General features: G+C 44.8%; 3 protein-coding genes across 3 annotated transcripts in view; 2 read left to right on the top strand and 1 right to left on the bottom strand.

The window, feature by feature from the left end:
• LOC144822093 (uncharacterized) overlaps window positions 1-27,614 on the top strand; it is a 438,381-nt gene that overhangs the window by 225,488 nt on the left and 185,279 nt on the right. The gene's annotated exons all lie outside the window — the stretch shown is intronic.
• Window positions 1-27,614, bottom strand: part of LOC144758153 (uncharacterized) — a 199,916-nt gene that overhangs the window by 49,102 nt on the left and 123,200 nt on the right. The gene's annotated exons all lie outside the window — the stretch shown is intronic.
• On the top strand, window positions 1,640-16,922 carry LOC144751938 (uncharacterized). Its single transcript, XM_078642960.1, has 2 exons — window positions 1,640-3,224; window positions 16,654-16,922. The coding sequence occupies exons 1-2, from the start codon at window positions 1,640-1,642 to the stop codon at window positions 16,920-16,922; spliced, it is 1,854 nt and encodes a 617-aa protein (XP_078499086.1).

The following is a 27,614-nucleotide window of genomic DNA, read 5'->3' as shown; positions in this document are numbered from 1 at the left end:
CAAGGTCAAATTCAGGTCACCAACTGACCCTTGCCCTCTAGAGGTCATAGAATCTCTGACATCAATCAATCAATCAGCATTTATAAAGCGTACCCCAAGGGTATTTGGGCGCTGAGGGTGCTGCGTCTCCGTCGAAAAGCGAGGCCTTGAGCAGTCCCCTGCAGAGCGTTTTCATCAATTCAGCAGCTCAAGCTGTCGCTCCAAGCGCGTTTCATAATGTTGTAGAGCTCATGATACTGAAAAACCAGGGAGAAGTCCCGGATATAACAAAGAATTATAGGGCAATGCCTCTGCTCCCTTAACCTGCAAAAACAATTGGTCAGAGAACTGTCTTCAAGAGGTTCCAGGCTTTATAAATACACCAGCTCTCAGATAATTCTTATCAATGGAATGTCCGCCTCACCACTCTAGTCTCAAAATATGATGCAATTTGATGATTACTTGATGAGGTTGAATCAGCTAAAACTGAATATTGACCAAACTGAGATTGTAATTTGAAAGAATAAGACCAACGTTTGGAGACAACTTTACCCTCCAACAAAAATGAGATTGTTACCGGTGCCTAAACCCACAGCTAAAAGCCTCTAAGTGATAATCGATAGCAATCTTATCAAGATCCAGCTGCTGGAGCAGTAGGATCTAAATGCAGATTTGGGCTGAAACTGCTTCAGAAACTATCCCCACTCCTTCCACTTTAGACAAGAAAATCAATAGCGGTGGCCGCAGTCCTATCTAGATCGCATTAAGAAAACCGAGAATATGTAAGAATACCCAATATCACCATTCATAGACTGCAAATAATTCACAGCGAACCAGCTTGTGTACTACATCATCTTCAGAGGTGGGCACACGCCACACCTATATTGAAATAACAAATCCACTCCGAGACCCTCTGCCTCAGCCCTAAAGGGTTGTGATGTCTAGCCCCTCACTTAATTGCAAACCAGGTGGAAATGCATACACCCGTACAAAAGCAGAGATCTCCTCACTTGAATTTACTTGCTATTGCAAAATTACAGAAGATCAGATCAGGTGGACGCAGCTTTGGTACAACGTCCTTTCATCCAGAAATCTGACAGCCCACAAGCCTATTCATACTAGATTCTTCCCCTTTATGGTTTGTTTTCTCCTCTTTTATGTATTTCTGATTCAGTTCCAAGAAACCCCCGGTTGAACATGCTCTCTATATATGCCATGACATAACAAGCGTTTTGTAGATCCTGTAGAGGTTTGGTATGTTGGCGTGTGCTTCTGTCACTGACCTGAATACTGCAAAAGAGAGGTGTACAGTGCAAGTGAGGATGATAGCGCAGTCTTGTCTGCCAGGGTATTATAAACCTTTCATTGCTGCAAGGCAGTTACTGTATTCTCTTTTTGTGGTTGCACAGTGTACAATTTGAGCAGACCAAGGAACAGACGTAATGTTGGAAACACATTTCAAATCCGTGCCTTTCATAATATATGAACTATGTTGCGGGTATTGTGAAATTTTAATGATTCCATTTTTTTTCAGGTTTTAGAAATTCACAATTTTCTCTGATTAGGAGTATTTTGACCTAACTGTCCTGTAATAACATGTTGCCTTTTCTCTTTTCCTCTCCTCTGCAGACACTTGAGACTTGCACATCAATTTACTAGAATGGGCAGAAGACGGGCTCCAGAAAAGAACGTGACAGCGCAGTGTTCACGTGAATCCGTTAGAGCCACAGTCCCGTCTTTACCTCTCCATAACGTCTCAACTTCAAGATCCCGAAATGATGCTCAGATCGACCAGGACCTGGAACCGCTTTCGGAGAACCTGCCCCACATTATTCTTCTATCCATGCTGGAAGAGTTGGAAGTCAAACTGGATAACTTGATGAATACTGTGGAGGACGTACCTTCTAGAGTCGCTGGGCTGATTAAGAAAATCTGGATAGAAAAGGATCAAGGTTCCCTAGATAATGGTGCAGTGTCTTTGGAGATGGTCTGTCCGGTGAGCATTAGAGATTGTGCTGTTAGCCGTTCTTCTGCAACACCTCAACTGGACAGGTCAGAGGAACCGAGCTTGTGTCGTCTGCCGGTGTTCTCTGATGGGCATGCACCAAAGCAGGACTGTACGCTCTCCTCGCCAACTGACGTTCAAGGGCGTCCAGAGGAGCCAAACCTTTGTCTACAGCCAATGTTTCCTGATCGACATCACCCACAGCAGGGCCAGTGCTTGCAACCTGTGTTTCCAGATAGAAATGGAGTACAGCAGGATTGTCCTCTATCCCGGTGCCCTCAGACAGATCCTCCAGGCAGATCACTGAAGGCAAAGCTGTGTCTTCACTCAGAATTTGTTGATGGGCAGACACCACAGCAAGACCGGAGCGTCCAGTCAGCGTTCCCAGAAGAGTGGGAGCCAGATGAGCCCCTGAAGCAAGAACCATCCCCATTGTCTACTAATAGCTGGGACCAACAACAGAACCTCTGCCCACACCCACTATTTCCTGAAGGACACGAACCACAGCAAAACCACTGTATACAACCCGCGCTACCAGATAGGAACGGACCGGATGATCCCTTGGAGGAAGAACTGATGTGTTTTGATTTCCAAGAACCCCAGGAGAACCAGTGCCTACAACCCGTGTCACCTGATGGGAAGTCATCAGACGAACACTTAGAGTCTGGGCTATTGTCCTTTGATGAGTTGGGGTCACAACAAACCCAGTGCCTACAGCAACACCTATGCTTGGAGCAGGAACTTCCTTATGCGCAGGATCCAATTGTCAACTATGAGCTAGAATCTATGCGCCCTGAAGCACAGGAACCAGCTACAAATGACAATCTAGAACCAGCCTATACTGATGCACATGGTTCAGATCAGACTTACAAGCTAGAACCACTGCACACTGCGGCACAGGACCGAGAGCTAGAGTCAGTGCTTCCTGAAGCACAGAAACCAGATCAGAACGACGAGCTCGTACAGACCTGTGCAGATGCACACCGTTCAGATCAGAAGTACAAGCTAGAACCTCCCTGGACTGATGCAGAGGGTTCAGATCAGAACTACATACTCGAACCACTGCACCCTGAATCACAGCATCAACACCAGAACTGCGAGGCAGAACTGCTCTGTCCTGATGAGCGGGGTCAGTGTGTGCCTCCATCATTCCTAGGACTGGATACAAATACTGCAGATGAAGACTCAATGGAGAGAGGAAATACAAAATCACATTTATTTCTGTTCGAAGCTACCCCAGGTATGTGTTTCACTATAAATGGACTCTTGGGGTGCATACTAACACATGTAACCTCTTCAAAATGCGTATGGGCAGATTTTAGAAAGTCTCTGAGGGGAGGATTATGGTTTGGATGGAACCCACTGAGCGATACTGACCCCCAGCGTACGAGTACACAGGGTGCAGATGTTTCCCTGCATTTCCCTCCTCTGGTTCCACACAGGACTGCATCCTTCCTGTGCAGAAACAGGCCTGGTTATGAGACAAATAGGCCAGTAGCTCTTCTCGTTCCATGATCGTCCCCATTCCAGGCTGAGGAACTGGAAATAGCGCTATTCATGGGAGGAATTACTGGCCAGAATCGCACGTAATAGTCGGATGCAAGTGATGTGGTGTTCATTGAGAATAGCAGGCATGTGCAGTCTAGAGAGGGAACTGTGTTTCTAGTTGCACAGTTACATTGGGTAAGACGCAGTCGTCTCCAGTTCCTGATTTAAAAATCCTAGTCTGAATTCAGCCTCAACAGCAGGGCCGACCAGGGATGTTGTTGTCACTGCAGGGTTCTCCAGGAGTGCACACCACCTCATGATAGACAGATACACAAAGGTTTTGGAACTCTGAGGTGACTTGCAATAATCTTATTATATGCACCAGGTGGTACTTTATCCCGTATAATACATGGTCACACTATCACCTTTCCCACAAACTTTGGTGCGTAGCACCTACATATGCAGCAGCTAACATGTTTGCAAACATGAAGAATAAACTTTAAACCTCTTGTGCAAAAGTAAAAATAAAAACTGTTAGATATTTGTTGCAAAAAGATGTTAGAAACAGTTCAATAAAAGTCCATTAAAAAGAAAAAGCTGCAGTATCTCGAAACGTGTAGAAACATGCAGAAAGATTCCACCCTTCCTTTATCTTAGGAAACTAATAAACATATTCCCTCTGCTTCTCATAGTAAACTAGTAACATACAGCAGAAGTAATAAAAGCAAAGTTCTGTTTGTTGCTTTAAACAGCTGCTTCATTTATGCTTCGTGACTTGACCTTCTTTTCACATCCGCTGCTGGCACTGGCAGCAGGCATTGTGCCCACAGAACTCGACTGTAATAACTTATAAAAGCCGAGTTCTGATGTCTTTTCTTCATAATCACTGACTTTGTGCATCACAAATTCCTGATTATAAAGAAATTAGAGACTGCCATTAATACAGGGATTACAGAATCCCATGTAATATAATTATATATATACACATATATTTAACTTTGGCACAGTTCAATGAATCTGCACAACACTATTTGGGATTGGCATGGCTAGTTTCATGCAGTGTTTTTTTGTGGTCCTCAAATTAAGCCACTAGTCATTTAAGATAGAGCTAGCGGGACCTTTAGCCCATGAATGGTCCGTGCATCTGGACTCGCGAACACAAATGTAAAATATATTGGATCCGATTGGATGAGGGAGCTTTTTCGCCCATTCATTTCGGATACGTAAACCCAACGTTGGGCCTGCGGACCTGAAGCTCCCTGATTGGCTGGCTACATCTTGAACCATTACATGATGAAGAGACTGGTCCCCCGCATCCTGTAAAAATACTAAAGAAGCCATAAAGAGCCGTGGTGCCGTCCTGTCTCTCTCTGGCACAGGGGCTGCCTAATGTTAAAATGTAGAAAGAAATTGCTTGTTTTGAACAGAGGTTGGATTCCACATCATGACCCTTGAGGTCCGCAAACCTTAGGCAGGTGTCTGCGCAGGCACAGTAATTGGTCGGAAACCCTATCGATGTCCACTAAGTATATACAAGTTTGTAAGGGTCCGAGAACTCCAAGAAAGTGTCCGGGAACCCTTAAATATAAAAATAAAAAACATAAACCAGGCCCTTCATGGAATCCCCTGCTGTGCCCAGGCACCGTTGAACACCTGTGCCTGCTTGGTGTTGGTTGCAGGGAACTGTTGCGTGTGTACATGATGGAAAAAAAAACCACTGAAAACAAGCATTGGCAAAACAAATAGGTGTTTCCTATCCGAAAGCTATTGGCTTTGGCAACGAGTTTTAGCCATTATGTACACCAGTGTGACTGCTGTTCAGCATGGCTAAAAGATAGTGGCACGAGGTCGGTGGGGTAGATAGAAGGTGGATAGATTGGACTGGAGTAGAATGGAGTGGAGTTATAGAGAGTGGTGTAGGGTAGATTGGGTTGGGGTTGGGTAGAGTGTGGTGGAATTGATTGGAGTAGGTTTGAGTGGGGTAGATTGAATGGGGTAGATTAGGATAGGTACGTTTGAGATGGAGTCGGTAGGGTAGATTGGAGTAGGGTGGAGTGGATTAGATTCAACTGGAATGAGGTAGGTTTGGGTAGAGTGGGGTGGAGTGGAATTGGATAGATTGGAGTGGAGTGTTGTGGGGTAGATTAGGGTATAGTGGAGTAGATTGGATTGAGTGGTGTAGATTGGATGAAGTGGAGAGGGATAGATTGGGTGGAGTGGGGTAGATTACAGTGTAGTACAGTAGATTATGGTAGATTTGAGTTGGGTAGATTGTGGTAGTTTGGAGTGGGTAGATTGTGGTAGGAGTGTAGATGAGTTGGATAGATTGCAGTTGGATAATTTGAAATTGGACTGAAGTAGAGTGAGGTAGATTGGAGTGAAGTCAGTTAGATTGGAATAGATTAGAGTTGGGGTAGATTGAAGTGGAGTAGGGTAAACTGGGGTATGTTGGAGCAGAGTGGGTTAAATCTGAGTGGAGTGCGGTAGATTGGGGTGGAGTCGGGTAGATTGGGTTAGATTGAGTGTATATGGGTAGATTGGAGTGGAATGGGGTAGATTGAGTTAGAGTGGAGTAGATTGCGGTGGGTAAATTGGGAATGGATAGATTGGAATGGGGTGAGTTGGAGTGGGATGGATTGGGGTACTTTGGATTGGAGTGGGATAGATTGGAGTGGGGTGGATTGGAGTGGGGTGGGGTGGATTGGAGTGCGGTAAGTGGTGTGGAGTAGAGGGGTGTTGAGTGTTGTTTCATGGAGTGAGTGGCATCGATTGGATTGGAGTGGGATGGATTGGGGTACTTTGGAGCGGAGTGGGATAGATTGGAGTGGGGTAAGTGGTGTGGAGTAGAGGGGTGTTGAGTGTTGTTTCATGGAGTGAGTGGCATAGATTGGAGTGGAGTGGTGTGGAGTTGAGTGGCGTAGTGTGGAGTATACTTGGTGTGGTAGCGCACCGCCATTACAGACAACACATTTTCAATTGAAATGATCATTACATTTACACCGAAATATGGTTTTACTGCAAATAAATGATAATGTTTGCAAATGTCATCCCCTAGTGTATTAATGTGTTTCAATCATATTGAAATATTGTTCTACACACTTCAGTAATACAAAACAAATGTGCTTCATTTGTACTAATTCTGATATATTCTTTAACATCAGCCCAGTTCTTTTTTTTAGGTCTTGCCGCAACAGCGCTTAACTTTGTGGGCTTACTGCCCACCCATTGCTTTTTATTTGTTTCTTTGAATCTCCTTTAAACAGCCTTGCTTCCAAATGGCTAATCTTTCCTACTTGTCCTTCCTTTTCGTAGCTTGTTCCCTCCCACGGAGCACCGTCCCGTTACTTGTATCCTTGCAATGGTCCCATATTGTCAACTGCTTTAGGCACTTTTTCTTTTTTCTTTGTCTAAGAGCACTTCATATACGCACTTTTTTCACTCACTCCAAGCTTTTTTGTAAATGGCTATAATTTTTGTTCATATCTCGTCACATTTGCTGTTCATTCACAGACCGAGATCAAATGTCAGATGATGTTTCCCCTAAACAGCCTGTTCTTTCTCTGACTTCAAAGTAAGAGAGCCAGTTCCTCACCGTCTCACTCATCGCTGCTTGCCTCTCCTTGCTTGTTATTTATAAAAAGCAAATTACTTCATTTTCTTGCCTTCACCACCTCCCCTTGGCATAGTGGTAGCAGCCGTTTCAACGAAAGTGCTCATGTCTACTGCTGCCGACCAGAAACTTCACTGTCGACTGTAAAGTTGGCACCTAATGTAATGGAAGGACAGCTTGGGGTGGAGGGGACATTGGTATGTACAGAGGGCCGTGCCATTGAAGCATCTTCTGGCTGCTCGCACCAGCTGCATCATGACGCAACCCTGCCACATCTGTACAAAGGTTCCGGGTCGAAAGCAGTATAGGATAATAGCTATATATTCTGTAACCAGTTTGTTTGTACTAAAAGATATGAGGTATTCTTAGTACATATATTTCTAAAATGTCAATTGTTGTAATATTTAGGACACATACTATTGTAAGGCAAGTTGATCTCTAGTAATGTTTAGGACATGTATTATTTGTAAAGTAGAAATGCTTTCCACTTGAAATTGAACATATATACTTGGTAGTTTTTTTAACCCCTTGGCCTTGAATTACCGCCACGGCGCTAGTGGGCAGGGGGGCCGCGCGGCAAAGCCATGCTCGTGACGGATTGGTTCCGTCACGGCCCCGCCCGCTCAATAGAACGCGCCGCGCAGGCACGAAATCAGCCCGCGCAGGCGCGGCGGCTGGGCCATGACGGAACCATTCCATCACCAGCACAGCCCCACCGTGGCTCGTCACGGAATGGTTTGAGCACGCAAGGGGTTAAAGGACTAATCAAACCAAATGTCAGAAGTACGATGCTATAGAATTGTGAAGCACTCTGATACCCAGTTAGGTCATGTTTGCACTATATAAAACACTGAATTAATAAATGAATAACACCTGAGTGCGGGGAGACCCCCCACACCTGGTCCCTGCTGTGAATAAGGTGTGTGAGGGCTGAAAAATTACCTTCACACCCTGCAAGGCCAGCGCCCTCGATGATGCCTGCTTGGTGGCCATATTGAAGCAGAAAACCACCTGAAAATCACAGGCATTTACACCCAATACCGTGAAAGATGGCAAGCCCGTAGGCTGATTTGGAAATTATTGGGCGCTTTGCTAGTGGTATCTTGAGGAAAATAGTCGAATAAAATAAAAAAAATAATATACTCACACTGGGGAGAGACTTCTCAGGCTCTGATTGTGGGCTGGTATTCCCTGCAACAGAGAGCAACCGTATCTAGCTTCTTCTCAGACTAATAGTCCACTTTCCCGGGGTTCAGATTTTTTTTTTAATATCAGCATTTTTAGGTGCAGCACCCTAAGGAGCTTATTGATGGCACAGTAATAACTCTCCGTACCCGGCATTCTATTTTCCTTAATCATATCCACCACATTTGATTGAAATTCAAAGGGTAGGCCTCTGTAACTACTTGCAATCTTTGTAACCCGGCAAAATGCAGTATTTCTTTTTCGACTGATGGTGTGGGACACTGCTAAGTCATTTGCAAAGTCAGTAGGTTTGCAAGGCAAGATCAATTGGCTTTGCCAGTGCTTGTTTTTTCTGTGTGCTAGGAAAGAAATCTAACACCTTCTTCTCTTGTATGGATGCTCAGCAGAATTGTCACATAAATTCTCTCATTTTGAAGTCATAGGAAGAAAAGTAAACACCAAGCTTGCTCAAAGAGAGAGCTTGACATTTGACCTCTGTCTTTGAATGCACTGCAAATGTGACCAGATAAAAACAAGATTTAAAGGGCTTTTTACAGAAAGCGTGTTTGTGGAAGAATACAGTAAACAAAGTTTGGGCAGCAGGAGGGACGGAGGTGAGTTGCAAACCACAAATCCAATTGTAAAGAATGGGTGGAATGTATTCCCACTGATGCTTCCTGAATATCTTTAAGATGTCCTTAGCGCTGTCTGGCAGTTTTGGATCTAAAACACAAAGGTCACAATGAAGTTAATATTGGGATTGCTTTTAACATCTTAATTTATTTTTAAAAATTATTTGAAACTCACTTAAATCATAGTCTCTCTCTCTCTCTCTCTCTCTCTCTCACTCTCCCTTTCTCTTTCTCTCCCTCTCTGTTTCTCTTTCTTTCTATCTTTCACTCTTTCTTTCTTTCTCTCTCTTTTTCTCTTTCTATCTTTCTCTATTTCTCTTTCTCTTTCTCTCTCTCTCACTCTCTCTCTCTCTCCCGCTTTTCCTTCCTTCCGTCCCACGTAGTTTGTGGTTATAAGAGTTGGTATTGAAAAGTACCAGCGTATGGACTTCTAAGTTCGTCAGGCACTCTTGTGCTTTGATGAGACATGCTTCTGAAGGTAAATGAGAATAAATATAGGTCTGTAATTGTTAAGGTTTTTCTAGTCGGCGTCTGTGTTGTTTGATGAGGGGGTTGACTTGGCCGATTTTGAGGGAGGTTGGAATGGAGCTTCTCGAAAATGAGTTGATGATTTTGGTCCATGCAGGCGAGATATGATGTGACTGAGATTCTTGACACGCTCAGGAGGGAGGGGATCGGAAATGTGCGATGTTTGTTTCATGCAAGCGAGTAATTTGAGCACTTCTTCTTAAGGGACATTGTCTAATTCAGACTTGAAATATTGAGTGCCAAATTAAAACCGACTCTCACTTACGGGAGTGAATCGCACCACGGTAAGGATGCGGCGTTGCTGGACACACTCATTGCCAACTCATACAGGGCTATTTTTAATCTTCCCAAATACGTCTCCCGGCTCAGATTCGACTAGAATTCGGTATCTTGAAACAAACTCTAGAGAGGCGGAGCGTGTATTTAACAAATTGGCATAAAATTCGCAATGCAGATGCTGGATCTTTATGTGCAAACCTATGGGAAGAACTACTTCGGCACCGCAACCTCGCGCCGAGAGCCTACTTATATGAATCACTCAAACTTCTAGGCCTGACTGACACCTGGGAAACATCAATAGATCTCTTGTCTTTTAAAAAAGTAGCCAAAAAATCAGCTCACATCATCTCAGCAATAGAAGACAAGAAAGACCTAGCAAACAGAGCACACGGATGGCTAACGGTGGGTGACTATGAAAAACTGCGGCCACAAGCGTACTTCAGCATCGGCATGAAAATAAATGTTAAAGAAAAATTCCTAAAATGACGCCTCGGGGTAATTCCCATACTTCCACATCTTCCACCTTGGGAGAGAAACAATCCCTCACAACAGTGTCGCATGTGCAAAACCGGCAAGGAGGACATAGTTCATGTGATTTGCATCTGCCCTAGCGTAAAGGACTTGAGGTTTAATCTCTTACATCCTTTTTTTAACCTACATGCCGTCCGGACCTGTAGACAGGCAGCCAAACTGTGCTTCTCTACTAGCGACATCAAACTGAACTGTTAAGTTGTGAAGTTCTTTGACCTAATAAGAAAGAGACTTAACCATGCTAGATGAACTTTTTAAATCCCTCGAGGGTAACCATAAAACTGTTAATAACACTGTAATTTTATGCATCCTATTTTTGTTATGTTTAAGTAACAACAACTATGGACGTTTTACAAATTTTGTAAAGATTTTAATTAATCATATACAAATAAAATATTACTTACTTACTTACAGTCCAGCTGGCAGAGGGTGAGTTTGGTGAGACGACCATTAGTTGGAGGTAGGGCCTTGGGTAGACCCTCTTTGCTAGGGGGGACATCTTTGGTGTAGGACGGAGAGATGGGTGGGTCAAGAGAGATTTCAATGTTAGATATTTTTTCAGAGAAGAATGTTGCAAACTCTTCGTGTCTCGTGGTGGAGTCATTTATTGAGTGTTGAGGGAAAGAGGAGGTTTGTTGTTTGATGATGTTGAGAAGGTCTTTAGGTCTGTTCCTAGAACCGTCAAGTTGGGCTCAGAAGAAGGGGGATTTTTCTCTGAAGATGTGTGTTTTGTATTTTATGCGTTTAGCTCCCGATATCGCAAGATGTGTTAACAAGGGTTGTTGTCTCCAGTTTCTTTCAGCCAACCGGAGTTGTTGCCTCTTTGTTATGCTCTTTGTTAAACCAAGATCTGGAAGGGATACTTCTTGATTTCTTTAGGTTCAAAGGGGCGTCTATGTCAAGTAGTTCTCCCATTTTTCTGTTGTAGTGGGCTGTGAGATCATCACCTTGGAATTTGGGAACTGACTAACGCTTCTAACTCTGCCTGGGAGATTCAGTGTATGTTCCTCGCTCAGTACTTGTGCCGGCTATTTTGGGGGTGGGCCTTTGGTTCGATGGCATTGAGATTGAAAAGAATTAGGTGGTGGTGTGTCCAGTCAGTGGGTAGGATAGAGCGGAGGGATAAGGTGTTCTGCTTAGAGATGATTGCATCAAGTGTAGTGTAGTTCCTATATTCCCAATAGGCTCTGCACATTGGAATAACATATACTATAGTTTAGACGTAGGACTGATGTCGGCTAGGTCTCTATCGAATATATTAGACTTAATTGTGAGTGCCAGCTAGCTCAGAGGTCACTAGAAACTTTCTCGAATAGACAAGAAGGGATTAGTTTCTGACAACCGCATAAACATGACAACTTTGTTTCGCAAGAATAAGAAATCAATCTCTAGAGTTGCGGAAACAATAGATAGTTATTTCACTCAGTCAATCATGCATGTTTCGTTTCACCAGAGGTGCAGAGAAAATAGAGAGACGGGCGTTTTCAATAAAAGTATTTATTGAACAGTCTTCTTTCTCATGCACAAGAAATTAACTGCTACAATTGTAATACTGGTTATAAAGTACACTGCATATAATACGAAGAGTATTATAAAGTAGTACTGTAAAAGCATGGGTATGGTTTCTAAGCCATATAAAATAACATAAAATACATGCATTAATAAATAATGACTAAAAGTACTCAACTGGTGCTTCTAAAATACGCCTACCCCGGTGTACCTAACCTAGGTCTAGTACAAGGGAAGAAGTAAGTGAGGTGTAGCTTAGTTTCAGTATTCTTTTTGCCAAGAATCTATTCCAAGAATTCTCTAAGGGTATAATCAGCTCTGTACCTTGGTTTAGAATGAAGGAGGTCTTGTATCTCTCTCTCAGGACTCGATTTCCCAGCAACCCGCAAGGGTGGCCTGGAAACACTGGAACTGGATTTCTCAGCCAGAGAAAAGACAGCGTCTCTCAGTGCGTCTGCTGGAGGGTCGGCTTCCTTCGGCACTTGCTGCGGTGTGATGCTTCGGGCAAGTAGATAGTCGAACTGCTCCAAACCACTGTGTGTTTGTCTGGGCAAATGTGTGCATATTTATACCTTGAACGTGCCGAGTTTGACGTACGGTTGGACATAATAACGTCATCAAAGACTCAGTTCTTTGAAAACTCCATGATTTCTTAGATAAATTAGTAGTCAAGCAAGGGGAAGTCCCTAGCTGCTGAAGGCGGGTTTTTCCAAGAAATCGTTGTGGATTCTCAGAACTAGTGGAAGTAGCCATGCCGTATTTGGGCTGCATAGGCTAAGTCTAAATATGGTTATGATTTCTATGCCTATATAAGGATAGGGTAATTTATACCTATATATGGGCATGAATCGGGAAAATTACACTAGGGTCCTAGAGTCATATACAACACAAGGATAGAGCCCTTGGTATGAGTTTGTTTATTGCAGTTTTGGGTGAGATCGTTCGCTTCCAGGAGGGTGGATAGGGCTTGTACTGATGGATCATCGGCATTGTTCAAGTGCAGGTTCAGGTCTCCTAGTAGAACGTCTGCGCTGCCTTTAAGGTAGTTTTGCCTTAATAGGTTTGTTTAGTTCTCAAAGATTTGTCATTTTTCACCAGGAGGGTGATAGATGACATGAATTTTGATAGAGTTGGGGCCTTTGGACGAGAGTTGAACTCCTACATATTCAAAGGTAGGGTATTTCGTGTTGAGGAATGGAGTTAAGCACAGATAGTTTTTGTGTATAATGGTTAGTCCACCGCCAATACGATCTTAGCGGTCGTACGGATGATTGAGAAGCCCTGTGGGTTGAGGAAATTGATAAAAGAGGATGAGTGGTAATTCAGCCGGGTTTCAGTTGGAAAGCAGAAGTCGATTTTGTGTCCTAGGATGGTTTCGACTATTTGAGTGGCATGCTTAACTGCTGACTGACAGTTTAGTAACATGCAGCAACGCGTAGGTAATGATGTTGGACCAGGCTGACAGGGTTGGATGGTTGTTATCCACCGAGAACAGAAAGCAGCAGCGGGCCCTCAGACGCCGCACCTTAGTCCCAGTTCATCAATAATTATATAGTTTTGTGCAAACAACCCCTGCGTCAGCTGCTGAATGGCGCCACAGAGCTTCAGATCACTAAAATGTTTGTGGATTTGGTTGGGGGTGCACGTAGTAAAGAGAGTCCAAGGAGAATGATATTTGTGTACAAAAAGTTTCTTCTTTATTTAAATTTTCTTATCATAAAACAGCTTCTCATTTATCAAATAAATCAGCCAACGTGTTTCTCTCCCTCAAGGGGAGCTTCCTCAGGGCATATACATTTATAGATTTCTTTAGAGATGATGATAAGTAGAGTATATTGAAGTATAGTGTTCAGTATGTCCTAGGCCTGGGATGAGAATACCGTCAGTCAGCCGTGGTCTTAGCTTTGTTGTACAGTTGGGCATCAAACTGTGCACTGGTGTACAGCAGAAAACCGTGTTCCCTTATTGTAGTTCCTTCGTCAATAAAGTATCGACGGCGTGGAGTAATAAAAAAGGCCAGTCTTTATTTAGAAAGATCCTCGACGAAATGACGGCTAGTGTTTTCTCCTTAGAGTCGGTATGTTTTCCTGGCCCGGTCCCGTATATAAGGACCGAGTTTCCAATTCCAAAGCAGCCGGAGCAGCAAGTAGCGAGTAGGTCCCGTACGAGAGATGGCTGTTTTTGGGTAGGCCGCCTGGGAGGGTGAGTGGTGTTCAGGGTTCTACTCGTGCCGAGGATGACCGGGGTCTTGCGGTGCCAAGGTTGGCTCAGGGCATTGTCATACGTGTTACTCAGCATTTCAGCTTCCTGTTTCGTGATTTCAGTCGTGGTGCATCTATGATTGAGTTGGTGATGGATATAGGGGATAGTTTGTCTAGGGGTAAAGGATAGGGGATCAGAGTGTATATTTGTGGCAGGATCTGTGTTCGCTATAGATGCGTGAAGCTGGGGCAGGAAGTAGGTAATCTTTGCGTTCTTACGTAGTGACGAGATTTCATACAGAATAGTGTTGATTGTGAGTTCAAGCTGGGCTGTTGTAGGGATCAGTTGAGTGGAGGTTGGGTCAGTGGTAGGAAGTGGAGTGTGATGGAGCTCAGCAGAGTTTGGGGCGGAGGCTAATGCAGGAGCGGCCGGTGCAGGTAAGAGTGGTGGGGCCGGGTGGGGGGATTCAATAGACGACAAGGAGGAGGAAATGATTTATTTAATTTTCCCTTGTCGTCATCTGTCGCATTCCCCCGGCCCCCCACTGGTCTTACCTGCACAGGCTGCTCCTGGGCTAATGTAGTATCCAGCCTTCTGTGGTTGGAGGACTGAGAGGATTCCGGTGGGATAGATAAGTGTAGCTGGGCAGTGGAGGTGAGCCATGCCGAGGGGGCAAGTAGTTTTGGTATTGAAACAGAAGCTTCAGTGCGTCTGGGGATCAGAGAGGCTGTAGGGGAGGTAGAGGTGGGGGCAGGGCAAGGGGGTTTGGGAGTAAAAGGTTCAGCTAGTTGATGAGGGCATGCATGGGAAAGGGTGGAGAGGTGGTGGTGGGAGCAAATGGCATGGCGGCGCAGAGAGACGGAAAGTGGAAAATAGATAATTTTGTTCAGTGGCTTGGATTAGTATGTTCCCATTTCTGTATATAGTTATGGACCGATCTCCACTAAAATTCTGGTATAGGGATATAGTTTATTTAGATCCATAAGGGACATTGGTAGCATTAGTTACATGAAGGTGTTGAATGACGTTTTCTCTCCTTTTGGCGGGTTCGTAGTGTAGAAGGTGAAGTCCATTTTAAGACTTCCGTGTATTGGATTGTAGAAATGTCTGGTATTAGTGTCTCTGGGTGTTCTTTAAGGATTTTGTGTTTGTACTTTTTAGCAGCGTGTTTGGAGAGGTTTTGCAGAAATGGGTTGGGGGGCGTATCTTTCCAGTTGAAGTTATACTCCGAAGTTGTTTCTGGGGATAACCAAAGTTAGACTTCAGGAGAAGCATTCAGAGGTGTGCATAGTGGTCAAGAGGCAGCCTCCAACAGCTAAGATGGCTGCCTGATTGTAACATTGGGCCCTTTCAATGGACGGTAGGTGGGAACTTCTTTGGAAGAGTGGGATGCAAGTGTCAGAGGCGTGTGAAAAAGGTCACCAAGGCGATCTGGTAGGATCCCTTTGAGGAAAAGGGGGCATTGAATGCCGAAAAGCGCCTAGGGCTTGTTGATGTCACTGGGTTCTTAGTGGCCACAGTATCTAGGAGCTGTTGGTTGTGATGGAGTTTACTGGTCAGTCTGCAGAAACGTCCTTTATATTCGACGGCATATATACAAGTTATACACCCACATCATAGGTAGTATATCAATATCAGCATAGACTAGTAGACATCACAAAGGATGGGTCACTGCTATAGGCACATGGTAGGATAGGAAGCATTATCAACTTGTGATGACACTATATGCACGAGATAATATTGGAATAAGATGGGCAAAACAATCCCCATGTAGGCTTAGAATACCAGTGTCAATATAAAGACACAGTATACTCGCAAGAGAACATCTTGCACTTTAGCATTGTGCAACTTCGTTGGGAGCTCATTTTAATGGTGAGATATGTTCGGAGGGGTCACTAGGTGTCATTGATGTAAATTGTCTCTGACACTATAATTTTGTGGGACTTTGTTGAGAGTTGTTTTTACTGGCATGAAGTATTAGAAGGGACAGTGGGTGGCACTGGGACCTCATTTATTCTTTTGCGGTCTGGAGTCCAATATTTATACCTGGTGCCCACTAGTAGGAGATTCTAGAGGCTTCCACCGCCATGAGATGTCAGGCATCCCCTTCCTCCTTGCCCTGGGTCCAGTTTGTCTGGAGTCACAAAAGACCAGTGATAACTCCTTTGTGAGAGTGCTCATGCAGAGCCTTTGTGATGTGCAACTGTCATAAGTGACAGCTGCTTCCCCTTGTTAAGTCAAAGAGGCCTATCCTGCCAACACCTCGCTTCCAAATGAGCAGAGGAATGCTGAAGCACTCAGCGTAGTCCAATGGCCATGCCTTGTGGCCCATAAAGAAGTACTGCAAGATCAGAGATGTTTGTTGTGATTTATTGTTTCCACAATTATTCACCTTTCTTGCGTTGGAGACGTAAAATCCATTACAGACAGGCAGCCGTCACGTGTTTCACCATAGAGACTTTTTCAAGGCTGCAAGAGGATATAGATAGTATCTTACACAATTGTAACAATGATATAGGGATAAGAAATGCAGCTGTTAAGTCACCACCACCAAATAGAACAAGAAGAACACTGTTGTGATCCTGAAGGATACCCTGTGAAGAGCCAAGTGCATCGGGTGAAATCCTAAAACAGATTGTGCCTGATAATCTGGCCATGCTAAGTTATTGCACCTTGCTGTAAAATCATACTACTCCCGTGTGAAGAGGAGCCGGCGGAGAACAAGAACTCACAGCGTTCGACTGTACTTCCTCCACAGGAAAACAAGGGACTTGAAGAGTTAACAATAGGTTCTCCCTCCTCTCTACAGGAAGCTGAGGAGAAGGAGGGCAACAGGATCCAATCCGAGGGCGACAACTCATCGAAAGAGGCGGGACTAACCCCTTTATGGAAGTGGACACCAAGGAAGACTGGGAGCACGAACCCGGAAGATGCCGCGGACTTGGAGGAGAAGGATCTACGGGCCGAGAAGTAGCTCCAAAGGACGACGACGGAGGAAGACGTTGACGGGGAGGACGTGGAGTGTTGGTCGGAGGACTGGTGGACGCCACCGGAGGTTGCTGGAAGGCCGCCGTAACTCCGGAGAGTTACGGCAGACGCGGTGAGTGTCTTTGGGAGAAAGGGACGGGAGGGGGAGAGGCACGGGTAGCCTTAGCCTGGGGCACCGTATCGTGTGGTACTTAGCGAATCCCTTTCCTTGCACGTCCGTACTCCTGAGCAACCCCGCCCAAAGCCCTTGCCCACAGCACACTCCTACCCTCTAAACTGGATTTTGTTAAAAGCATTTGAGACCGCAAACCCTTGATGTTTTGACACTCCGGGTGTGGTGAAGGTGATACACTTTTCAAACCCTAAAACAGTCCACTGACCGCTCTTTCTTTTTCCTTTGAGCCTGAGCCTTCTGGGACGGCGGACTCTATACCAGAACCCAGACCCCAGAAGAAGGAAGCAACAACAGGACCAGACATCTACCGGAACATCCATACAGCCATCTGACCAACTGCTATACTCATCACCCATCTTATTCTCTGTACTGTATACCCAATAAATCTCACAATTCAACCCCCAATCCGGCCTCCTTGTTTCCATTTCCGCCCATCCCTCCGACATCCCGATAAAGTCATTGTTAGCCAAAACAACAGTAATCAAATCTATTAGCATTCCAGAATGCTCAAGTAGAATGGCGTCTCCGATTTAAATAAAATGCTGTATGGCAGCAATCCCCCCAGATTTGGGGATACTAGTATATAATGCACAGAAGTCCAAGGTAACCAGTATGTTGCTGTCAGTCTACTCACATTTTTTTCGTATTGCTTCATCAACCCTACCCCCCTTCTGCTGCATACACCAGAAGCAACACTACAAACAACCCCCTCTCCTTTCGCCGCTTCAGCCGTGCCGTTTAAGGTTTATTTCGTAACTTTAGTGCATCACTCGCTCTTCCCTAGACTCCACCCACTTTTCATCTGTGTTGGACTTGGCCCTTTTGGCAGGTTCACCCCTGAACTTTTTGCCTTAAGCTCTGACATGGTGGTATTGATCTTAGACCTCTGTGCACTTTAGCTCTGTGGCCCAGTGTGGAGTACCTGCGCTCTCTGAGTGCTGTGGTGAGATTGGCCTGCCCTCCCACAGGAATGCATGGGGGATATGTGTGTCCATGGTAATTCCTGGTATGAAAGGAGTGCAGGGTCGAGTTTAGTATGTATGTAAATGTAAATGTAGTAGTATTTGTATAGCGCACTGAATCGACCCCCGAAGGGGTATCTCAAGCGCTTGTACGCATACCGCTGTGGAACCCTACTGAGGTGCCGGGTTTTTAGGAACCCGGTGGTGCCAGGGAATAACACCCGAAGACCTCTGAGTTCCCCCTTGTTTCGGACCACAGAAACACGGAGTCTTCTAGTCGCAGTCAGAGATCAAGTTTTATTGATAGCTACCAAGTAACAGGTGTCCTAGAAGCACGACAAGCACGGGTCATGTGTTCTCAGGAGACTGTTCGTTTTTACAGAGCCAGCCTTCTCCTTATATACAGAAATAATAGCTGCAAGCAAGAATTCTTGAGTTTATGATACGGCTGTAAACATATTTCTATAATAATACAAAGAGCGAAGTCATGTAAGCAAGCCCACATTATAGATGTCCAGTTCGTGATAGATTACCCAGCCAGACCCGGAACTCCCATCAGATATCGATGAAACATCAATAAAGGAAGGTACCACCCAGTCATAAAACTGGCCATAAACAAGGAGTATGGACAGGTGCATGTTTGTAGAAAGCATGGTCTGTATGTAGTGAATGGTTTGAGGAATGTTATGTATTGATGCTATCGTATTTGTCCACTGGGCGAGGGGCTGCCCAAACAGGTTTGGCTAAAGGCAATGGAGTCAGTTGGGACAGGTCAGGGGGAAGTCAGGGAAGGTGGACGTGTCCTTTTAGATCAAGCTCGACCTTTAATTGACTTATCATGAGGGCAAGACGTAAGATGGATGTCGTTCACAAAATGGAGTCTAAGGGGTCGGGACGGAAACTACGATTTAGGGTCGTTGGTGACCCTCGATTATGACGCAAATGTATAGGAATGATGTCCTAATCATTATCGGTTCGTGGACACCAAATTCGTCATGGTACGTTGATATTTTGTGACACGGGTATTGGACCTCGATATCGGGATAACAACAGGGTCCAGATTTTCAGAACCACAGACCCTCCTTTTGCCCTTATGTAAGGCAATAATTCATGTTAATCTGAGTCCAAATCTGTATGAAGGAATTCGTGGAGATGCTGCTGTAACATCATTCTGTTGCTCAGTTCGTCCCTTGACACAGGCTTCCGTACGCATGAAGTAGCACAGAGGCCACAGAGTGCAGGAGCGCACTGTACACACAGGCAGAACATAAACAGAAGTGCTAAGTTCATCCCAATGAAGATCAGTGTTTTCCATCCCCAGGCAGTGATCAGTCCCCAGAACCACCCTAGCAAGGACCAATCTCCTTTTTCCACGTGAAGGGAACCAGATATTTCGTGTAGTTTAGAGATGGCTTGGTACACTGTCGGTGCGTTATCAGGGATGAAAATGCAACAACTAGATTGGATCCCTCTACACACACCACCACGATCGGCGAGTATGATATCTAGGGCAACTCGGTTCTGAAGGGTCATAAGTCGATCCGACTGAAGTTCGGTCGTCAAGTTGCCAAGTGCTCCGGCCGTTGTAATCACGGCGGATTCGACTATCCTAGATAACTGGCGAATATTCCTGCTGTTCACCATAGGCCCCCAAAATGGCAGAAAACCCTTTGCGAAGTCAGCGAATTCCTGACCCGCGGTGTCGTCTTTACTCACGACACCTCTAGCTGTCCTTGTCCGATGGTAATCTGCTCGGGCCGTGTAGGTGGGAGGCAGCAGAAATGAGATGAAACACGTGCCTGAGAAGTCAGGGGGCAACCATGTATATGCTTGGTCGTGGCAGACGAAATACGTGCCTTTGGCTGCTAAGAGTATAGGGGAAGTTCGAGAAGCGAACACATATGTTTCCGTGCATATGCTCTTTCCTAATTGTGCTTTGGGATCCCTACCAATAACTTGTAAACATAGGTGACCTCGGTGGGGTACTATCCAAAGTGGGCGGGATTTCTTTGCTGTCTGGCTCTTACTCAGGTAAACCCCATATTTAATTACGTTCCAACGAGTGTATGGAGTGAGTTCATCTTTGGGGATCGTTAGATATGTGTCGAACTCTCTACTCATGTTTCTTATCCCTGCCACTAGTGCCTTGTTGTTAGAATCGCTTTCAATGGAACCGGTTGGGTATGGTTCTAGGGCGAACAGGAACATGGTCTGGAAAGCCCACAGAGAACCATAATAACTGAATGGCAGGATGAAGTATGGGATACCCTTATCGGTCGTGTGCGGCATGAGTCCGCATATCCAACAGTTTGATGTGTTCATTATGGCATGGTGTTGGTGTAGGAGTTGAATAAATGAGTTATTTACAAATTCGAGTCTTCTGGCAGACTCGTGTTCAGGTAGATGGTTAAAGGAGTGTGGAGAGAGAGTGGGAGGAGGCGTTGGCCGGGTGTCATTTTGGATTAAGGAAACTTGAAATACGAATAGAGCATAACCAGTCAAGAACATTACTATGCTACACAGCATTAAAACACATATTATTAAAAATCTTCTTCTGGACAGTATTGTACACAATTGTCTTTCAAAGTTCGTGAATCTGGCAGGTCTCTCTACCCTTGGAAACTCCATCCTCTACTTGCTGCCCGCGGTGGTAGGTTGGTTCTCCCAGGGAGTGCGCTCTGTTCAGTCCGGGGTAACTCCCTTGGACCAACCAGAACCGTTGACCTAAACGTCCCCAGTTGCACTCCCCAGACTTCAACCGCGACCCTAGCAGCAGAACCGGATGGCGGTTCGAAAATCAAAAATGAGCTAGTTCCCTGGGACAAGAGAGCTGAAAAATCAAAAAATAGTTCTTAGGGGAAAAGAAATCACATTAGTTTGCTCTTTTATTAGTCTCTGGGGTTAGATCTCAAGTTGTACCGTCGTTTCCCAGGTACGGAAGTGTCTTCAAACAATGTCTCAGGTTCGGTAGTGTCCAACTGCATAGACGGTGGCACAAGTCCTTGCAAAATACGATCACTCTCCTTTTCGGCGCCAGTCTCTTTTAAACGTGCATCGCTGAAAGGGATGAAACGAGGTATGGATTCTGTTTCAGAGTCGGCAAGTCCTTTATTGACCCACCGGTCGTATGGAAGGGGCAGAGGGACCCGTTTACAATGGGTTCCGTGCACCCAGTTCTTTTTGCCTTCCACCCGAACAGCGGACCTCGTGGAAAGAAGTACCAGGTATGGTCCGGTCCACCTCGGCTGTCCGTTGTTTGTGCGCTGGAAGTTCCACACCAGGACCCACGTGCCGGGTGTGATGGAGTGACCTGGATCGTCAGAGGCTGGTGGAGAGGAACTGTGAACCTGTTGGTGTAAAACACGCAATTTAGCTGTCAATTCGCACAAATAGTCAAGCAGTACGGGGTGTTCTATTTCGCTGAGTTTCTTTGGTCTTGGCACGCCCCAGACGTTGGCTGGGCGGCCAAACACTATCTCGTGAGGGCTAAGTCCTAATCTGGAATGGACAGTCATTCTCGTTGACAAGAGTGCTAGGGGCAAGGCGTCAGGCCATTTAAGTAATCAGGTAGAGGCTGGGCACACCTATCTGTGGAATAATTAAACTGTATAGCTCTAACTTATCTATGCGTGCTGCGTAGGTAGGCACGATGTCCCTCTCGTGCATGAACTATTAACACGACAATTCAAGCGCAAACCGCTTGACCTAACGCGCACTGTTGCACTTCCAACTGGGATACATTTAATATTATACGTATGATACGGTTTCATTAGACAATATCCAGTTTTGACAATCAGCAAACCATCACTGTTTTTTAACTTGCATTGTAGTTTACTGTATGTGCTTATAAACATAAAGCAAAGTTTTCAATTTCATAACATTACATCATAAACATTTCACTTTTCATGATTATGACATTCGTATATAACTCATTTAGCATTGCCCGCCCAATGCATTTCGGGCCTCCAGGCCCTTCTTCAGGGGCTGTGTCTAGAAAATAAAAATAATCAAACATTTTGTTGTAAAGTTGCGGTCCTTCATACATGCAGAGTAAGCAATCTCACAACAGTTACCACTATGTTACTGTGTGATTATATATAGAACCAATAGTAAGTGAACCTTATGTGTGTAGACTCAGGTGGTTGGATAAAAATTTCGGAAAATGAAAATACCAGTGCAAATGAAGAGTGAGAAATAAAATAAACTAAACAGTGAGAATTGACCAAGAGAGCTCCACAAGGCCTATATGCCGAAAGAAGTAGTAAGAACACCCTGGTGTGACACTTGAAGTGAGGCTAATGGCTTAAGTACTACCTTTGCTGTCGAATAGTTACACCGGTTCAGAATAGGTGGGATGATAAGTCCTATATCGTAAAATACACCGGTACTCCGTTAGTACATGAAAGTTTTACCGGAAAGAATAAAAATGTAAGAGCTTGTCGGGTCATACCTTACAGTTCACTCGAAGTGAATGGGCTCATTTCACGTGTAGACCGCTGTCTCTATGGAGTTGCGGCATGGAAATTCCTCAAACTATAAACAATGGGGGACCGCGGTTAGCATACTCTGTGGATAACCGTCATTTTTAAAGATAGTTACGTTGGGGAAATTGAACTTACCGGGAGTCCTGAAAGGTACTCTCGTATACAGTCAAACATCTCTGTTCTGTTCGGCTTCCGTGTGTGAGTTCACGCATGCGCAATCTATAATCGAGGGGTAGATACTAAAAACGGACTACCGAATGGTAGAAAGGTGAAAGAAGCGAGCGCCATATTAGGGGAACTAACCGAGTGTTAATCTGATGAAGAGTATGAATAGAAGAGAGATCTGAAGGACATATGGGAGAAAGTGTGAAAAATAAAATGTGTGGAAAAATAAAATGAAAAATAAATAAAATAAATCAAAATTGTATATTCACATAGGCTGAATACTAGGTTCATGTCTATTTACAGCTGTATCCATGTGCTCTGAGCCAACTGTCGCACGCAGGCGACTCATGAACAATATTCATAAATAACATCCTAGGTCCATCTAGGTCCTAGCTGTACACTGGGCCAATCACAGACACACCATAGCGCAGTTAAAATTCCAGGTACTAGAGGTAGTCAAGCCCACCCCAGGAAAGGATTTAACTAAAATGTTATTGCAAAGGGAAATCTTTTGGATAGGGAAATTAGATTCTCAGGATCCGAAAGGGATCAATGATAGAGTGGACCTAGGATGGTGTGTAATGTTGTGACGGCATATGCTGCAGTCGTGTCACCATTCGGCAGCTTGAAACATGAACCATCAACCCATAAAGTGTCATTGCATTCAAGAAGGGGAGTGTCCTGTAAGTCTACTCTCCCTTTTGTCTCTTCTTCTGTCCTAAAGCAGCAGTCATGTTTATCAATCTTGTCTGTTTCTGTCGGAATGGGTAATAACGTTGCGGGGTTCAGTGTATCACACCTCTTTATGTGGATGTGACTTGCTAACAGTGTAAGTTCGTAACTCGATAGTCGAGCGCTAGTAAGATGTTGTGTCTTCGTCCTGTTTAGCAAAATGTCTACTGCATGTGGAACCATAACGATCAGAGTATTATTCATGACTAATCCAGCAGACGGCTGCTGCGGTAGCCCTCAGACAACTTGGTAGGGCTTTAGCCACAGGGTCTAGAGTTGCCGAAAAATACGCGCATGGGCGCTGTTTGTCCCCAAAGTGTTGTGTTAAGACTGATAATGCACAACCTTCCTTCTCATGGACGTATAATGTAAAAGGCTTACTCTAGTTGGGGTTTCCCAACACAGGAGCCGAACACAATGCATCACGCAACTCGTGGAAACTCGTCTGACAATCTTCAGACCAGGTCATAGGATTGGGCGTGTCTTTACAGAGTAGCGCCAGCAAGGGTTTAGCTAGTAGTGAGAAATTCGGTATCCATTGTCTACAGTACGATGTAATGCCCAAGAAGGCTCGAACCTCTCTCTGTGTCTTTGGGGCACTCAGTTCTGCTATTGCCTGTATTCTTTCTGGCGTCAGTCTCCTTCCCTCCTTCGATAAGATGTGACCTAGGTAGGTTACTTCTTGTCGGCAAAATTGTAGTTTGGAAAGAGAGACTTTGTGCTTCATGTCACATAAGTGACGCAACAATGACAGTGTCGCTTGTTTGCAAATTTCTTCAGTGTCTGCGGCGATCAGCAGATCGTCGACATACTGAATCAGAGTTGACCCATCTGGTAGAACAATGGTGTCTAGTTGTGTTTTCAGGGCCTGACTGAATATGGATGGGCTTTCGCAGTAGCCTTGAGGAGCGCACTTGAAGCGGAAGCTTCGTCCTCCTAAATTGAAACCGAAAAGATCTCTACTCTCCTCGGCAATCGGGATGCTGAAGAAAGCGTTCTTCAAGTCGATCACCGAGAACCAATTTGCTGAAGCTGGAACCATTGTCAATAAAGCAGTAATGTCGGGGACAACTGGAAACTGTGGGATAACTACCTTATTCACTTCTCTGAGGTCGATCACGAACCTGTATACAGGCGGTTGTGAAGGATCAGTACGTTTTAAGACGGGCAAAACTGGACTGTTACAAACATTTCCTGTTGTCTCTTCGATGACGTCTTTATCAATCAGGTCATAAACAATCGTCAATAACGCTCTTTCACATTCACCAGATATCTTATATTGGGGAATACGTGGCAACCTAACGTTGGCTTTCAAAGTTATGACATACGGTGCTATCTCCAAACGACCTACATCATTAGAACCATTGGCCCAAAGTATATCAGGAAGTGATAACAATTCAGTTGGAGTATTTTCCTTTGACAAATACATTTGAGAAACGACCTTCTTACCTAAAGTAAGTTGTACTCCCAAGGGGGAACAGTACAAAGTCGCATACAACCTTTTTAGTAAATCCAAACCTAACAAGTTTTCACCGCAACCTGTCGTCAAAATCAGGGGTGCTTCTAATTCGCATGGGCCAACAGAAAGGGATATAGGACTAGAGATCGGGTTTCTAACAGGGGCGCCAGAGAAACCTACTGAGACATTCATTTCGCCAGACAAAGGTGCGCCAGGAAGTTTCGAGTGCATAATAGAACTTTTTGTAGCACCAGTATCCAGCAGAAATGGCTCTGACACTCCTGAGGTAATCACCTCGACATAAGGTCCATTCTGATCTACTGGAACTGAAACAACTCCCTCTCTTTGTCCATGGCTGTCCTAGCAATCATTACCCTCATTTTCGTGTTCGGTGTAATAGTCGTCAGCATAGTACTGGGCTGACTTGGACGATGCATTATTCTGTTGGTCAAAGCTGTTCATGGAATTCTGAGGCGGAAAAGAAGTCGTATTCTGAGTGAGATTTCCACGGCCCCTACCTCTAGGGGCATGCTGAACACCTCTTCCCCTTACACCTGAAGAACCGTTTAAACGTCGCGCAAGGGCCGGACAATTACCTTTAAAATGACCCTCTTCCTTGCAATACGCACATTGATTCGGGCCATACGTAGGACGCTGATGGGAAAACTCGTTTCCTTGCGCGTTTCTCGAATACTGCTGTTGTTGTTGATAATTGGGCTGACTAGCCGTGCGAGGCGGATAGGCCTGCTGGAGAAGAACCTTAGTTTTCAAATCTTTCGTCTTCTTATCTGCTTTATCTAGCTCGTCTTTACGCCTATTTTCATAGTACTGGGATGTAGCTAAAATCTGCGCCGACGTAGAGACAGCCCAAGCACTCTCCGAATCTTTCAGTTTGTTACATAGTTCAGGAAGCAAATTATGTACGAACTTGTCTACAAACAATCTTTGGCCACCCTCGGTAGCCATATCTTGACCACTATGATCGGTGAAAGTTTCCTCAAATCTCGTGAAGAAGTCAGACACATTCTCATCTTTCTTTTGCTTACATGCGGATAGCTTGTCCCAGTTTACGCGCACTTCAGGCATTATTGTTTTCATGTACGCTATAATCCTACCGGGAAGTTCAGCTATTAACGGCTCAGGTTTAAAACCACCGACTTGTCTAGCATCTGTAGTCGCAATGTTCGCCCACGAGTCACCTAGTTCCTGATCGTGATCCGTATGACGGATTTTGCTCCATAAAGGATGTGGAACAACGTTCCCAAACAACATGTCTACATCCGCTAAATTCATTATACATGAGCTTGCAGTTTGCGATAACTCCTTATAATACCCAGTCGGGTTTTTACGAGGGTCAGGTAGTGACTGCTTGAGTGCCAACACTTCCGATCTTTTCCAGGGGACATGTACCCATACACGCTGGAAATGAGGCAGAATCGGTGGATTCGCATTCGCATCACCTTCCCTCCAAACCGGAGGAACCTCTCTCATGGGGTACTGTCTCGCTCTCTTCCTACTAGACGTACCACATTCAGATGATGACCCAGAATTACCACCCGTACTTCGATATGATAATAATATCCCAACTGCTTTTTCGACATCGGGACCTATGATCATGCCTTCCCCAAATTTAAATTGTACATTGCACAACTCTCGAGCGTTGCTCTCTTGACCATTATCTTCCAAATCCTCACACAGAAAAACACACATCTGTTCAAAAACATATCTTTGCGTCGGTTCATCCCATTGACGGAAGACGTTCACGACGGACTCTACATCATATCTCGCTGTATCCATAGCCCAATTCCGTGCTAACTTATTCAGTGATTCCCTCTCTTGATAATCAGGCATTTGGCTTCGTAATTGTCTTGGTCCCATATTAGGGGTCGTTTTAGGCGACCGAAAAAGTGGTGAAGGAATGTTAGTAGCAATGCTGGCCATTTTATGCCAGACGAAAGGTGAAAGCGGAGGAATAACTGGTGGCAGAACAGAGTCACGCAAAGTAGGAACAGAAGCATTCGTAGAGTATCAGAAGAAATAGAAGGTGTGCTAGGCGAAGTTGTAGGAGGAACAGTAGGAGAAATAGATGTAATCGGTGAGCCTTGAGGAGGCTGCACCAGAGAAATAGAAGCCAGTTGAAGAGCAGCTGGTGAGTGCTGTAAAGGAGCCGGCATTACAGCTACCAGAGGTGCAACTAAAGGTTGCGGAGGTGCTGTGGCATTTTGTGCATAGGGCGGTGGCGAACTTAGCAGATGTGCCATTAATGGATCTTTTTCACGCTCTTTTATTGTTTCTTGCTGAAGAGGTTGTAAAACAGGATAGCATTTATCTATTGCCATTTTACGTTGCCTGTGCAACTGCTCACTTATTTGTTCTTCATTGTCTTTAAATTTTATCGTGGCTTGCATTACTGAAATACCTCTTTCTCTCTTATTTTTCTTTTCTAATTTAATTTCCTTTTGTTTGGCCTCTTTACGCCATAAACGGAAAGAGTCAAACATCGCCGGCCGGGCTTTCTTCTTGAACAATTTGACCTCTAGATTATCTAAAATTTCTGAGTCGAAACTAACATATTGGGGCCATTTTAAAACACCATCCTTACGGGTGTATTTTATCCACACTTCATTATATGCGATAGGACCTACGCCATGCTTCACATAGAGCTCATACGTTGGAGTTCCAATCGGAGGAACCGGACAGG

Source organism: Lissotriton helveticus, chromosome 1_1 (assembly GCF_964261635.1).
Source record: "Lissotriton helveticus chromosome 1_1, aLisHel1.1, whole genome shotgun sequence".
Classification (NCBI taxonomy): domain Eukaryota; kingdom Metazoa; phylum Chordata; class Amphibia; order Caudata; family Salamandridae; genus Lissotriton; species Lissotriton helveticus.
The sequence above is the reverse complement of the archived record's forward strand: the minus strand, read 5'-3'. Positions and strand labels throughout refer to the sequence as shown.